General features: G+C 40.1%; 1 protein-coding gene across 3 annotated transcripts in view; it reads left to right on the top strand.

Moving 5' to 3' along the window:
• The window catches only part of PTPN22 (protein tyrosine phosphatase non-receptor type 22), a 43,829-nt gene that overhangs the window by 22,826 nt on the left and 5,527 nt on the right, over nucleotides 1-15,476 (top strand). For all 3 annotated transcript variants that reach the window (XM_081946691.1, XM_081946692.1, XM_081946690.1), the window contains 10 exons: nucleotides 283-349; nucleotides 1,145-1,222; nucleotides 3,797-3,889; nucleotides 5,249-5,325; nucleotides 6,724-7,403; nucleotides 11,276-11,374; nucleotides 11,500-11,630; nucleotides 12,118-12,145; nucleotides 13,356-13,442; nucleotides 14,300-14,400. In XM_081946691.1, the coding sequence (XP_081802817.1) occupies nucleotides 283-349; nucleotides 1,145-1,222; nucleotides 3,797-3,889; nucleotides 5,249-5,325; nucleotides 6,724-7,403; nucleotides 11,276-11,374; nucleotides 11,500-11,630; nucleotides 12,118-12,145; nucleotides 13,356-13,442; nucleotides 14,300-14,400 (1,441 nt within the window). The remainder of the gene's footprint in view (nucleotides 1-282; nucleotides 350-1,144; nucleotides 1,223-3,796; nucleotides 3,890-5,248; nucleotides 5,326-6,723; nucleotides 7,404-11,275; nucleotides 11,375-11,499; nucleotides 11,631-12,117; nucleotides 12,146-13,355; nucleotides 13,443-14,299; nucleotides 14,401-15,476) is intronic.

Here is a 15,476-nt window from a genome sequence, read left to right as displayed (position 1 = left end):
CCTTTATAATACCCAAATTGAATTACATAAAAATAAACAAAGTAAAATTCAGTCATTGTAAAGTTGTGGCTAGAAACCTTACCTTACATAGAAAGGTTTTGTTGATGGTGACAATAAAATATAAGATCTAAATTTCAGTAGAGGTGTTTGGCTACTTTCAATCAAATAGTAGATCTGAAGATACACTAAAGGATTTCAGAGAAGGCTGAATATTAGTTGAACAACCTACAGTGAGAATAAATCATTATCATCGTTCATTTAGCAATTTGTCATGTCTTTCAGTGCGGGCTGTGGACGAACAGGAGTGATATGTGCCATTGATTATACTTGGACTTTGCTAAGAGACAATGTGAGTGCTTCCATATTGTCTATTCATGGTAGAAACTACCCAAAGTTATAATTTAATTTTCATGCTACTTGCTATGTGGCTGCTATTCCAGAAGAAATTGATTTTTTCAGCAAATTGACATATAGATGCTGTCAGTTCTGGAAGCCATCTTTTACCTTTGGGACTTCAGAACTGCCACATTTTCTACTGTGGAAAAATGGGAGGCGAGGTTATATAGAGTGTGGGTGATATATAGTCAAAATAACATTCCTTCTCAGAAAGTCAAGACCAACGTCCTGCAGCTGTGATCAGGTGACTGGGAGGCATCTCCAGTTTTGGATGGTGCCTGATTGGACCCTGTGATGGACTTGTGGGTGCTGGGCAGGGACTTGAACTTTCTTTTTGGGTGGGGAAACTTTCAGATTCAGGCTTTTCCCAGAGGTGCAAATATGACATCTGTAATAAAATGGAACTTTGAGGAAACTCAAGCCTCGGAGTCTTCTTTCATTGGGGGTGATACTTGGAACCCTGACATTTGTGAGAGGAATGATGACTTATCAGTGAGTCTTTCCATAATGTTCAGTGCAAGTTCTTTAATGCAGGGGTTTCCAACCTTGGCCACTTTAAGACTTGCAGACTTCAACTCTCAGAATTCCCCAGCCAGCGTGGCTGGGGAATTCTGAGAGTTGAAGTCTGCAAGTCTTAAAGTGGCCAAGGTTAAAAACCCCTGCTTTAATGAGTATTCAATAGACAGATTGCACAGCTGGGCCTTTCAAATGAACAATACCTTCTCTGTTTCTCTCTCTCTCTCTGAAGATTCTACCAATGAACTTCAGCATTTTTAATATGATTCAGGAAATGCGCACGGAGAGACCTTTGGTGGTACAAACTCAGGTATGTCCAGACAATTTGGTTTCTTTATACAGCTAATGCCAAGCATTACCCTGTTTTCCCGAAAATAAGACCACTCTGCATAATAAGCCCAATCGGGTTTTTGGGTGCATGCATTAACATAAGCCCTCCCCCGAAAATAAGCCCTCCACAAAATTTATTAATTTTTTTTGTAAAATTTTTTATTGGTTTTAAAACATTTATGGGAAAAGAGTAATAGGGTACATAGAAAATTTTGGTAGCTCCCATGTTAGTAGTAGAAATCCCCCCAATTCTCACGCTTCTACAATTTTAAAAATAGCATATAAAGGATAAGTATATACAGAGTTCTTACATTATATCAGCCATATGTTCAATATGGATTCTGGCATATGCTGAATTAATTCTATAAACCAGGTCCATATCCCACCAAATCTGCTCTTTGTTTCTTTTAAGGTATTCTGCTAAAATTGTGCTCATAATATCTTTAAGGTCTTCATTTTCTGTCTCTGGTAGATTCTGGAACCTGAGAAAAAAAGACATTCTTTCAAATTCTATTTTGGTCATAAAATTTTCCAATTCTAAATTCCCCTTTCGGACCTCCTTAACCTTTTCCTCCATCCCGGCTGCCCCCTCATCTAGCACCGCAATTTTCTGTTTATTTTCTGTTGTATTATATTGTACCCCTCTGAGTTCGTCTTTGAGGTCTGCCACTTCCTTCCTCAGTTCATTTTGACCTCTCATAATTTCCTGAAACATTTTGTTGATAGATATTTCTTTTGAACTCTCTCCAGCCACTTCTTTTTGTAACAATGAAGTAATTTTTGGCTGCTGGATATTTGGACTGGAAGTCGCTGAGGCAGTGACTTGCCCGTTGGAGGTTTCTTAGGTCCCATTGTCTAAATTCAGAGATGGTAAATCTTTCACAAAGAAAATGGCATTGCTGGAGCGCGCAGTCGGGGTAGTCCAAAGTGGCAGGCAAATCCAAAAGTAAAAAGTTAGTTCTCCTTCACTATTCACTATTCCAAGGCACAGAGGTACACCAAGAAGGGGGAAATCCAAAAAGTCCACACAGCAGAAGAGATCCAGAGCACCCTCAAGGGAGATATTAAAAGATGCCAGAAATCATCATTTTTTTCCGGGGTGGTTTCGAAAGGCAGCTTCATTTATGGGTACAAAAACGGGAACGGAGGGGAGCCATCTTAACTCCTCCCTTTTGCAGGGAGAAGAGCAGAAGTTTTAATTTTCTTTAAAAACAACTCAGCACGCACTCTTGCAACTGTGTATTCAGTCTTTCTCACATAATTAGCTCAAGTAGCAAGTCAGCCTTTGTTCTCTCTCCATTCCAGAATGGAAAGTAAAAGTTTAAATGCTGCTTCGTCCAAGGGGGGGTTAAAAAAGGAAAACTCCCCCCTCTAATCTTCGGTTTTAAATAGATTTAACAGTAACTTACGATAGCCTGCTGCTTATCCGTTACCGGTAATTGAGGAGATTAGGAAGGATCCTCCACGACCAACATTTCAGCCACGCTTCCTTTGATTAGCTTGTTTCTTCCGGAGCCCATTCGGCGAAGGGGCAGGCATGCCCCCCCTTCTGCTCCCCGGCTCCTAGGGCGAAGCTAGAAAAACCCCCACTGGCTGCCACCAAGTCAGGGGGCTCCAGCAAGCCGCCCTACAGCAGGGGGGTCCCCTCCAAGGCCCCACTGTGCTCCTGAACGGAGCCCACCGAGAAGACAAGCGGCAGACAAACATCCATCGTCTGCAGGGACCGGAAGTCCTATTCCCTCCTCAAAAATATTGTAACACAGCAGCAGCCATCAGATGACCACGCTTGCTGCCTCCTGCACCTCAAAAATAATAAGACTGCCCTGAAAATAAGGCCAAGCGCTTATTTTGGGTGTTAAAAGAAAATAAGACCCTGTCTTATTTTCGAGGAACATGGTAGTAATGTTTCAGTTAACTGTGTGTTGTAACATATTTTACACCACTTTTCTATTAAAAGCACTCAAAGAAGTGAAGAAGCTTATTTGTCCTGTAAAGATGTTGCTGTGCTGTAAGAAAATCTTGTGCATGACAGTAATGATTTTTTTAAATACTTGAGGCCTCTTGGGGATCCATCAAAGAAGCAGGTGTTGATGCTTTCAGAAAAAGGGAGTGAAAAGTACAAGTTATTTAAATGCTCTTTGATAATGTGCCATGAAGACATTTGCCAAACTGGTTGCTTGAAAAGCATACACTCCTTCAAATGCAAATCATTTCTCAGAATGATATGCTGCCGTTGCTTGAACTTATGTCCTCATCCTCATTCTCTGTTCATGTTTTACTAGTAAATGAACCACTGGCCTGGAAATGAAGCAGAGGAGGAACTGCAATTTCCTCTTCTGTCTTGCCAAATCCAAGCCCAACACCCAATCGTAGGTGCTTGTTAAAGGGATTACCCCCAACTTCCATTTGGGAAGTACAGTTCCCCTAAGATCAGATGCTAGAACTCATAAATTTATCTGAACTTACTTATGTTAGGCATCCAGACGTGTGGTGTAGAGAAATGAATATGCAGTTGTGACATGTTTCCACATGACTCATGGCTGCTATTTTTCAGGGCCAGTATAAGTTGGTTTATGATGCAGTGATCGAACTTTTTAAAAGGCAGATTGAAGCATTCTCCAGTCATTCTGATCTTGTCGTTATGGAGGTAAGCCTTCCTACCAACTCTAATTGCAAATAAAGTTAATGTGACTGTTTTTCCAGAACAATACTGCAAAGTCCTTTTCTATATTTCAAGCTCAATATCACATGCAATCAGGTCTGTATTCTTCCCACTCCTCTTTGAAGCTACTTTTGGTCTAAGGTGTGATAACAAGCAATCTAAGTTACAATAAAATTTCATAACTCTATTCTGAGAACATTGCCATCCCAAAGTGAGCATAATAAAGCACCAAGTTTTATTTAAGACAAAGAAGTAGCTGTCAAGCATTACACTAAAATGGGAAATAGATGAGCAGCTGGAATTTTCACCCAAGATGAGAAAAGACCCTCTCCGGTAACTTAAATTATTTAATTTCTTCACCTTGGATGTAGATTGACTGACACCTGTCCCCTTCTCTCTTGGATTTCAGTCCTGCCATTGTTCCATTTTGGCAGCATGGTTTTCTTAACTCAAGGGTGTCAAACTCAATTTCATTGAGGGCTGAATCAGGGTTGTGTTTGACCTTGGGGGGCTGGGGTGGGCGTGGTCAGGGTGGGCATGGCTAGCTCAATGTCACTCATGTCGGGGGTGCCTGTGGTGGCCCAAGTGCTCTGCCAGTGAAAATGGGCTCCCGAGCTCCGTTTCGCCTGTGACGGCCTCCCGTAACCCTTTGCAAAGGGTTAAAATGAAAATGGAGCTCGCAGGCAGCCCTCCTAAGCTCCGTTTTCACTGGCAAAGGCACTGTGGGCCGGTCCTTCATTGTTTCCAGGGTGACCCCAGATCCGGCCCCGGGGGCCTTGAGTTTGATACCCCTGTCTTAACTGATCAAGTTTACCTTTTAGTTTGTTTCCTGGTTTTCTTCATAAAGTATTATATTGTTATTATAGTGGTGAGTAGCAGTCGTTAATTAGCCATATGAGTTTTAGACAATGAGTTACAGTAATTAAATTTGTTGGAGAGTTATGTTAGCCTATGATAATCCAAATCCATTGAATTGTATGCAAGTGTAGCAAATTATAATTTAATTGTTTTATTGCTCTGGAACAAAAACTTGATTGTTCTGTTTTTAGGTGATATCTTCATGTTCTTCAGTAGCAGGCATGGTCCTAAGATGGCAGTGGATATTCTTTTTAGCATAAAGGCCATATTTTATCTTTTTATTCTGACATTAATCTTGCAACTTTGATGGAGGGCTTCTGGGACCGAAAATGTCTTTATCGGCTAGCAGAAGGAGATATGAGTATCAACTCTCTTTTGCTTGATAGAGAAATCTTAATAATATAATATGTGATAACTGTTTTTGTTTTTGTCTGTGACTAAGGAGTGAGTCTCAACTCATAACCTGAACTTTTGTATCTTTTACAGACTGGAATAAACCATTCTGTAGCCAATATACCTCAGGATCCAGATAGGCAAAAGTCTTGTATAAAACAACCAAACAGGTAAAACTAGATATTATTCTTTAATGCAGCACAAAATCTGAATAGGATTAAGGATTTTGGAGAATTTAGGACAAAAAAGATTTACCTGAAATCAGTTTCAATGAATTTGTTGGAAAGTCTACACTGTAAATCTCACTGGTTTCAGTTGTGGAGCTGACTTTTATTATTATTATTATTATTATTATTATTATTATTATTGTTGTTGTTGTTGTTGTTGTTGTTGTTGTTGTTGTTGTTGTTGTTGTTGTTGTTCTCTTCAATTCTCTCTCACTGAACCAGGACACAAACATAGCTATTTGTCTGAAACGGTATAGGGTTTCCTGCCTAGGCAGGGGGTTGGACTAGAAGACCTCCAAGGTCCCTTCCAACTCTACTATTGTATTATTGTATTATTGTATTGTACATATTCATTTATGGTTGTACTCATACATTTGCACTCTTAACTATTTCTTAACTACAGAGTAAATAAACTGATTCTGGCCCAATCATCCGCCATGATGTAATTTTCCTTAGAGAAATGGGTAGATAGCTTGCATATCAGTGGCTATTAGCTCTGGTTACTAGATGAAATCTTGAGAATATTAGTCTATTTCCAGACTGCCACTGTTTTCAGTCCTCAGTTCCTCAAAAGCAGATTAGTAATATGCTGACAATCACATTCTTGTGGCTTTACTAGGGGAAGAGAAAGTAGCCAAGAATCAGTATGAAGAAGGAGTTCCTACCAATTAGACAAAGGATCACACATAACGTTCTCAGAATTAGTGCTTCAACTAGGAAGTCCAATTTCATTGAGATGCAGGTACAGTTCAGCCAGCAGTAAATCCACATGGTATCCTTTGGAATGAAGAGATCAGACATAACAACTAATTCTGAAAATAAAAGGTGGAAATACTCTAGGACTTGCTGAATTGAGTTGTTTTAGCAATAAGATAGGCAAGATACTAAATTAGTTGGATTTTGTTCTCGATTTTCTTTCAGGGAGGCATCACTTAACCCTCTGAAAGGGGGATCTTATTACAAAGAATCCAGGAGAAAAAAGAAATGGAATCAAGACAAATTCGGGGGGGGGGGGATTAATGTTATTTGAAAGCAATTAAATTTAATAAAAATGAAATATAGTTAATATGATTGCTCACCATGTATTTCCTTTTTCCATATTAAAAACTAAAGGTTGGCATTTAGCAGTCTTAAATTGTAAAGAAGAAAGTATTCTAGTATCCTTTCTTATGCAGAAAATGCTTTCAGACAAATGGTTATCCAACATCTTCTTAAAAACTTCAGTGTTGGAGCATTTACAACTTCTGGAGCAAGTTGTTCTACTGATTAATTGTTCTAATTGTCAGGAAATTTCTCCTTAGTTCTAGGTTGTTTCTCTCAATTACATAATCTCTCTTGCAGTTCTGTACAAGGACATCAGGAGAAATCTCGGTTTCCTGGTTATGCTACACAAAGCTTAAACATCCTTGACCGAAACAGAGACAGTGCTTCTTTCGTCAGGCCAGCACTTTCTGTTGGAGCATTGAACCCTACTGCCGGCAGAAACACAGGAAGGGATTCTTGGTTCACAGAACAGCCGCTCCACAAATATCACAGTTTGGACTTCAGTTATTGTTTTCCGACCGATCCACTTCTCACTGTGAAAATGGATGATAAAACTGGGAAGGGCTTAGATACCAAAGTGCATCCTATCCAGACCGAATCTACTCCTTTTCAATCAGTTTCACAGAAAACACTGCAGCCATTGACCAAAATGGATTCAGAATCTGGCCAGTGTAGAGGCTTTCAACTTGATCCAAACCTTTCAAACAATCTGACAAACAATGCCCCAGGCTACAAGCTCAAGAATTTGTGCCACCAGCACTGCGTATGGTCATCAGAAGACCCCTACTTTTCCTCTCTCTCATCAGAGGAACCATGCTCCCCAGCACATCCTGAGTCTGCTCTTAGGCCCCCTAGAACAGTTCCTTCATCTTCTGCTGTGGCCTTTACGGAGCAGGCTATGGACAGCTCAGAGGCCACCCACTCACTGTTCAACCCTCCAGCCCAGGATACTCGTCCTTTGGATACAGTCTGCCACAGTAAGTTTATACAAGTTTGCAGCATTATTTCCATTCTGCCATTTATATGCTGCTCAATTCCAGGAAGCCTGAGCATCTTATAAATTTTTAAAAAATAAAATAATATGACAAAGTAGGTTAACTGAATGAATCCTTACCCTAATTGAGTGACAAGCAGATGATACCTGACCCTATGCCAGAAGATGACCTCTTCTTCAAGAGGCTTCATGTAGATGTTGAAGAGGAGGGTGAAAGAGTAGAGCTTTTTGGTACTCCACAGTAGAGCCTTTTGGCACTTTAGGACATGATCTTTCTCATCCTTTCATTACTTAGAGCAAGTATAGCCCATAGAAGTGGTCCATCAGGATACATGAGTGATTATATCCAAACATTTAAGAAATAAGACAAGTGTTGCCAACTGAGATATGGTGTACAGATTGGTTGTATAAAATGAGGATGCTTTGATATTGTATAGCTGGTAAACCTGTTCTTTCCTAATACATCTTCTATTTTTGAATTCTGAATATGATGCAGAAAATGCTTAGGTTCCAGAGTTTACATGATAGTCAAGAGATATTAAAGCAACAGCAATAGCACTTAGACTTATAACGCTTCACAGTGCTTTACAGCTCTCTCTAAGTGGTTTACATATTGTCCTCAACAATCTGGGTCCTCATTTTACCTACCTTGGAAGGATGGAAGGCTGAGTCAGTTTTGAGCCAGGTGAGACTCGAACTGCCAAACTACTGGCAGTCAGCAATACAGTGGTTAGAATGCAGTTAGAGGACACAGCATTTGAACCCCTCTTTTAAATTTAAGTTTGATAAGCATAAATATTAGGAATCTAAGTTGAAAACTAATAGTTTTTCTTTAGGGAAAATTTGCACTGCTTTTGAGCCTTTTTCTTCAATGTATATATTGGCAATTTGTTAAAGCGTCATTTGTAATAGGGCTGAGCATAATGAGCAAAATCATACATAAGTACATATTTTATTATTGCCTTAGACCAAATTCATACATACATAAAATCTAACCATAAAAGAGATTACATATGATTGAACTTGGGTACATACCAGTCAGTGACGTGTGGTGAGGTTTATACCTGGTGAGGCAGCAATTTTTTTAGACTTGTGGACTTCAACTCCCAGAATTCCACAGTCAGGCATGCTCAGTTGTGACCTGCCGCCCTCCGCCCTGGGATTCGGCCACGGCACCGCCTGCCAGAGCTGCACGGAATTCAGGGAGGGCTTGTCAGGCGAGGGCAGTGCAGATGGGGAGCAGACGGAGTGGAGGAAGCCTCTCTCCCCCCCTCGAGTCTAGGGCAGTGAGTCATTCGATAGGAAACTTGCCTCTTGGAAGGAATGACTCGGCTTGACTCCTGCTTTGTCTCTCCTGCCTCTTCGCTTCTCAGTTCGGTCGTTGGGCAGCAGATCGAAAGCGGGAGCCAAGCTGGGTCATTCCTCCCAAAAGGCAAGTTTCCCATCGAATGACTCGCTGCCCTGATGATGACAGGTTAGGCTGTGCCTCACTTGCCTCACCTGACTGCACGTCACTGATACCAGTGGTGGGTTCTGGATTCTGTACCAGTTGGAATGGCCCCAGTATTATTCACATGTGCGTGTGCAGCACATGCCACACACACAAGGTGCATGCATGCATCGTACTTGCCTACGATGCTTCCGCAAGCCTCCGCGACACTGCAGCTGCTTGGCGGAGTGTTGCGGAGGTGCCGTATGCCCCATGCGTGTGCGCGGAAGCGCCAAAGGCGTAAGGAGCTCGGGCGGGCGGGTGCACCCTCCGGAGCACTGTACCAGAATGGTATCAGGGGCGGGCCGCCTGCAACCACCACTGGCACATACATTAATCCAATCCCACCATAATATTATAAGCTCCAGATGCCAAAGTATTGTATTGTGCAACTGCTTATTCAATTTTTGGGTTACAATAACAACAATAAAACAACCCACAATAGATATAAAATTCATCTGAGTGGCCTGGCACATTTGCTGCTAGAAACGTGTAATAGCCTTAACTGAATATCAGACTAAAACCTGCAATGTAAGGCACATGTTCTATCAATTTGATCTCTTGCCCCACCCCCAATGTTTGCACAAGGAAAGTTCTGATTAATTAATATCAATAAATGAATTGATTTTATTTGTACAACTGTTATGCCATAGCCAATTAATAAATTAGAGGATAATTAAAGGAATGAGAGCAAGTACTCATTTTTTTAAAAAAAACAATAACCATCACAAAACATACTTTCTCATGGCCTAAGTTACAGAAGCCAACACAGACAAATTTCTGCTGACATTTGGCTGCAGACCAGACAAAACTGGCTGAAGTTTTTACTATTTTTTTTCCTTTGAGTGATGACAACAGGAAACTGAGTTGTAAGGAAGAGGAGAGAGAGAGAGAGAGAGAGAGCGAGGGAGGGAGGGAGGGAGGGAGGGAGAGAGAGAGAGAGAGAGAGAGAGAGAGAGAGAGAGAGAGAGAGAGAGAGAGAAGATTCCCCCCCCCCAGTGTTCTGCAGAAATAAAACAGTAAAGCATGAAGGATTTCAATTCTTCATCACAATTTGCTCCATATGGCAAAAAGCAGATAATATACTCACAGAAGCAAGAAATGATCCTATAATCCTTATGTGTGAAAAAAAGTTCTGAGGTAGAAAGAACTGGAATAATTTTTCAGTAGATGTCTATTCGGAACACAGTGTAGGTAGCTCTTCCATCTGAATTTTTAATACCCAGAACTTAGTGAGTTGAGATAAATTATTCCATGAGAACTGGCTAAGGATAATCAGTAATAAAAATGGAAAAATCATATTAAATTTCTCCCTTGATTAATATTTAAGAAGCATGCATATGCAGGGCAATTAAAGTCTGCAAATGTTTCTGTTTCAAACGGTTAGCTCTCGTGCCATCTAGTGGTCACAAAGGTATATTAATATTCACAGGTTAACGGCTTTTATATTTTGGCAGCATTGTATCTAATGTCTCACGTTTTCATATTAGAAATTCAGATGTTTGAAAATGTGAACATGCTTCAATAAGGGTTTGGCATTGTAGAGACAATAAAGCTTGCTGTTCGAAGTAGAAGCAGATATAGAGTGCTAACTGGTAGCTTGCGGATACTTCCTAAATGTAGATTTATAGATTTACCTATCGAATGAATTAAGATGTTAATCGTATTAACTGAACATGCCTCAGAAATAGCAGCAATGAAAAGCCGTACAAATGGAAGCAAGGGAGGATCTGTAGCTCAAGGAGGGATACATGGAAGAACACAATGCACAAAATATCTACAAGTACTGGAGCTGGGTATCAATTTTATAAGCAGATGCTCAGTTGTCCTTACCATCTGCATTGTAAAGTCCTTCTACCAACTGACCTCTTTCTATCAACTGTATCCTCTCTGTGTTCAGTTTCTGCCATGCCTAGTTTGAAAGAATACAAGGGCAGAGAGCCCTCTTCTTAAGATCCAGGGGCAGCCCCCCGCATGCGCCCCCCACCCCACCCCGCATACGTGGCAGAGACTAAAAAAGCAGCTGGCTAGCAGGAGGCACTTGCACATGCACGGTAGAATTGAGTTGGGGCGACAGCTCACATGCCTGAGAGGTCTCTGCATGCCTCCTGTGGCACACACGCCATAGGTTCGCCATCATGTTCTAGAATAGTGTTTCTAGAACAGCTGGCTGGGGGATTCTGGGAGTTGAAGTCCACAGGACTTAAAGTCGCCGGTTGAAAAACACTGCTCTAGAGGGAAGCATTTTCAGCGGTTTTTTTTAAAATGCCATCTAGTGATCATTCGGGTATTGCTGGCCAGACCTGGCAGAATTTACTAAAAAGGAAGCCCTCAAATCTTCATGTTTTTTTGTTTTAAAATTGCAGGTTCTGCCCAGCCTGACGAAGATATCCCTCCTCCCCTGCCTGAGAGAACCCCTGAATCTTTTATTGTACTTGGAGAAGAGAATGAGCTCCAGCAATTGGGTAAACGCAGAGTAAGCCCTAGGGGCAAGATACAGCTATTTTTCTATTGCTTGGAAACTTCTGCTTTTCATAAAGTTATTTAAAAAACCAGTCCATTTTAATTCCTGGTTTTTAATCATTTACAGATAAACCTTTCTTAGCAGTTTCAGATCATCAACTACCGTCTAAAAACGACAAAACAAAAATCTCTGCAGAATGGAGCAACATGTCTCAGCTGCGATTTTCTGATGACTCAGTGAGGCTGAGACCCAATAAGGTAACTGGTTTAAGCATAATTCTGCAGCATTGTTCTACATAACACCTGACTTTTGGTAGAATAAAGGCTACCTCTTTGACAAACTAGACTGCTATAGATATTGCATCTGCATTCTAGGAGTTGAGACAAAGAGCAGATTATATTCCCATTGAGTGAAGCAAAGGGTAGAAGGAATCTGGATCTGATGAGCAAATTTCTATAAATTATTCCAGGAGTTGCTCTTTCATATTCTTCTTTCCCAAACGGTCTGAGACCTGGACGTCTGGAACTGGAATTCAGGAAGAAGTTTGAAGGGGTGACATTTTAGCATTATCAGATTGAATTGCAGTGAATGTGATTGCTTGAAATGTTTCTGTCCTTATCTGCCCACCACCTGCTCATATGTAAGATGCTGCATTGGGAAACACCAAAATACTCAATAAAAATTAAGTACCGTCCTACCAAAATGGAGTAATATTAAGCATTGTCTCTTTTTGTTCATTTCCAGAGTTTAAAGCTACAGAGGCCTAGATCAGGTACCTTTTCTTCTATTTTTTTAATTGATATGCACAACCATTGTTCTTACTTGCTTTATAATGACTGAAAGTGGGTCTTAGTACATCTCAGTTTTACTCAGGCTACCCTTTACACCAACGTGTTACTTTATTATAAACTATATAGTGAGGGTTTTTGTTACATTTAACTGCACAATATGTTAATCGGGTACATACATTGTTAGTTTCTGGTATAAAACAATATCTCAGGGCATGTTTCATTGCATTAAAACATGCTTTGACTCTGCAGAATGTGTAGGATCTTTAAATGCATAACTGGCATCTTGTTAAACAGTTGTGATTAATGCTATTGATAGAACTCCAAATGAACCACTGTCGAGCCTCAGGACTGTAGAAAGTAAGGTTCTACATTTAGGCAAGAAAAACGAAATGCACAGGTACAGTATAGGTGGTACCTTGCTCAATAGTAGTAACTGTGAGAGGATCTTGGAATCCTAGTGGACAACCATTTAAATATGAGCCAGCAGTGTGCAGCAGCTGCCAAAAAAGCTAACACAGTTCTAGGCTGCATCAACAGAGGGATAGAATCAAGATTACGTGAAGTGTTAATACCACTTTATAATGCCTTGGTAAGGCCACACTTGGAATACTGCATTCAGTTTTGGTCGCCACGATGTAGAAAAGATGTGGAGACTCTAGAAAGAGTGCAGAGAAGTGCAACAAAGATGATTAGGGGACTGGAGACTAAAACATAGGAAGAACGGTTTCAGGAACTGGGTATGTCTAGTTTAATGAAAAGAAGGACTAGGGGAGACATGATAGCAGTGTTCCAATATCTCAGGGGTTGCCACAAAGAAGAGGGAGTCAAAATATTCTCCAAGGCACCTGAGGGTAGAACAAGAAGCAATGGGTGGAAACTAATCAAGGAGAGAAGCAACTTAGAACTGAGGAGAAATTTCCTGACAGTTAGAACAATTAATCAGTGGAACAGCTTGCCTCCAGAAATTGTGAATGCCCCAACACTGGAAGTCTTTAAGATGTTGGATAGCCATTTGTCTGAAATGGTATAGGGTTTTTTCTGCCCAGGCAGGGAGTTGGACTAGAAGACCTCCAAGGTCCCTTCCAACTCTGGTATTGTATTGTATTGTATTGTATTGTATTGTATTGTATTGTATTGTATTGACTGTTAAATGTGAACTAATTTAAATATATTCTTTTTGTATTATCAAAGAACTTCTTTGGAACCGATCTTCTTCACCTCCTACTCCCCCACTTCCAGAGAGAACTCCTGAATCATTTCTTCTTGCAGATGAGGATCGTAAGTTCCACAGATTTTGTCGTTTTGTAATAGTTTTAGATATGTAGGGCTTTTAGTTAAAACATCCTCAGTTCAGCAGAAAGGAAAAATTAAAGCAATTTTGAGAGGATACAGTTGATAGAAAGAGGTCAGTTGGTAGAAGGACTTTACAACTGCAGATGGTAAGGACAACTGAGCATCTGCTTATAAAATTGATACCCAGCTCCAGTTCTTGTAGATATTTTGTGCATTGTGTTCTTCCAATATTATTATATAATGTACTAAATGAATAGAAAAGTTCAGGGTTCTTCAGATATGTTGGACTGTGGCCTCTTGTTTGTTTAAGAAAGTTAGTTGACCTCCGTTTTATTTCATTCCCATCCCATGTAAAATATATGCTGAGCCCAAAGCAAAGTGTGACTTAAGCAGTAAAATCTTAGTTGGTTTTAAATATTGGAACTGATTTATATGCAAACTGGTTTCTCTGTTCCAATGATACCACCCACATGTATGATTATGTACAGAAATCTCAATGTGATTCTAGCAATATAGAAAATCAATTTAGAACTATTTTTTATACTTGTGGCAAAGCTGCTATGGTACATATTAGAGTTTGGTAGACAGTTTTACATTTGTCTCTTAGGATGCTTTTCATCCTAACCTACTTTTAAAAATACATCTAATAATCCCTCCACTGAGAGATGGATTTACGTTTTTTATTTTTCACAAACAAATTGACTATATTCCTGTAAGTTTAGGTCCTACAGGATTTTTTGTCAGTAAAATTGGTTTAATAATATTTTTTTCACAAATACTTTTTTAATATATGGAGAGTTTTTTCCCAGTGCATCTTTTTTTGACACTGTTTCTTTTTAAAGCTTGTCCATCTGTTACAAACAATGCAGTGAACCTTGGAAAACTTCAGATTAAATCACCAAAGGAGACGACAAAAGAGGCAGGCAACTTCAGAAGGAGTAAGGTAAGGAAAGTGGGGCTGTTGAAAAGCATCATTAATTTAGAAACAGAAAAGCAGGGTTTTTTTTTCTCCCATACCTTATACATAATGTAAATCATAGAAATTTCAGTTGTGCAGAAGACCATATGTTTTTACACAATGCAACATTTCTTTTGGTTAGAGAAACATTCATTTATCCATGATTTAAGCAAGTGGTTTTTCTTACTGGAAAAGCATAATCTTTTTGGCCCAACTAGGATTTTTTTGTGTGAATGTGTTTATTGGATTGGATGCAGTGGTGGGTTTCAATTTTTTTTAGAACCTCTTCTGTAGGTGTGGCCTGTTTTGTGGGAGTGGCTTGCCGACCATGTGACTAGGTGGGAGTGGCTTGCCAGCCATGTGACCGGGTGGGAGCGGCTTGCCAGCCATGTGACTGGGTGTGCGTGGCCAACTTGTAAAATGTGGTGAAACTCACTTAACAATGCTTTTGCTTAGCAACCAAATGTTGGCTCAGAAACTCTGGCATTTGAAGCACGCAAGTCTTAAAGCTGTCAAGTTACAAGACCCTTGCACCCCTAACCCTTTAGAAACCCCCCCCCCAGGGGTGTTCAAACTTGACAGCTTTAAGATTTGTGGACTTCAACTCCCAGAATTCCTTATCTCGCTCTTCATCTTGATGATGTGCGGATGGGCGGGGGGAGGGAGCTGGAACCGGTTCTAAACGGCACTGTAGATTTGTGGAACCTCTTCTATAGAAGAGGTTAGAACTGGCAGGGACCCACCCCTGATTGGATGTGATTACAAAGTAAGTCCTGAAAGCATTTACTGTGTAGGTTAACAACTGCAACATCACTTGTGGTGATTGATAGTCCCCATTAATATCCTCATGCAGTTGCATGTCCTGTCTTAAAGGCAATAATCCTTCACCAAAGGTGAGATGTATTGTGTTTAATTTTATATTATTAATACATAAATAATAATTCATCTTCTTTTATATATATTTTTATGCATGCATGAGTGTCCAAAATAAAGAAACCAACATTCTCTGTTTCTTGCCAATTTTTCTTTTAATGGGACAACCTTGTGTAGAGTATATTACA

The sequence above is a fragment of the Natrix helvetica genome (assembly GCF_964273705.1).
Source record: "Natrix helvetica genome assembly, chromosome: 3".
Classification (NCBI taxonomy): domain Eukaryota; kingdom Metazoa; phylum Chordata; class Lepidosauria; order Squamata; family Natricidae; genus Natrix; species Natrix helvetica.
Note: the sequence above shows the minus strand (reverse complement) of the source record. Positions and strands in the feature narration are given on the sequence as shown.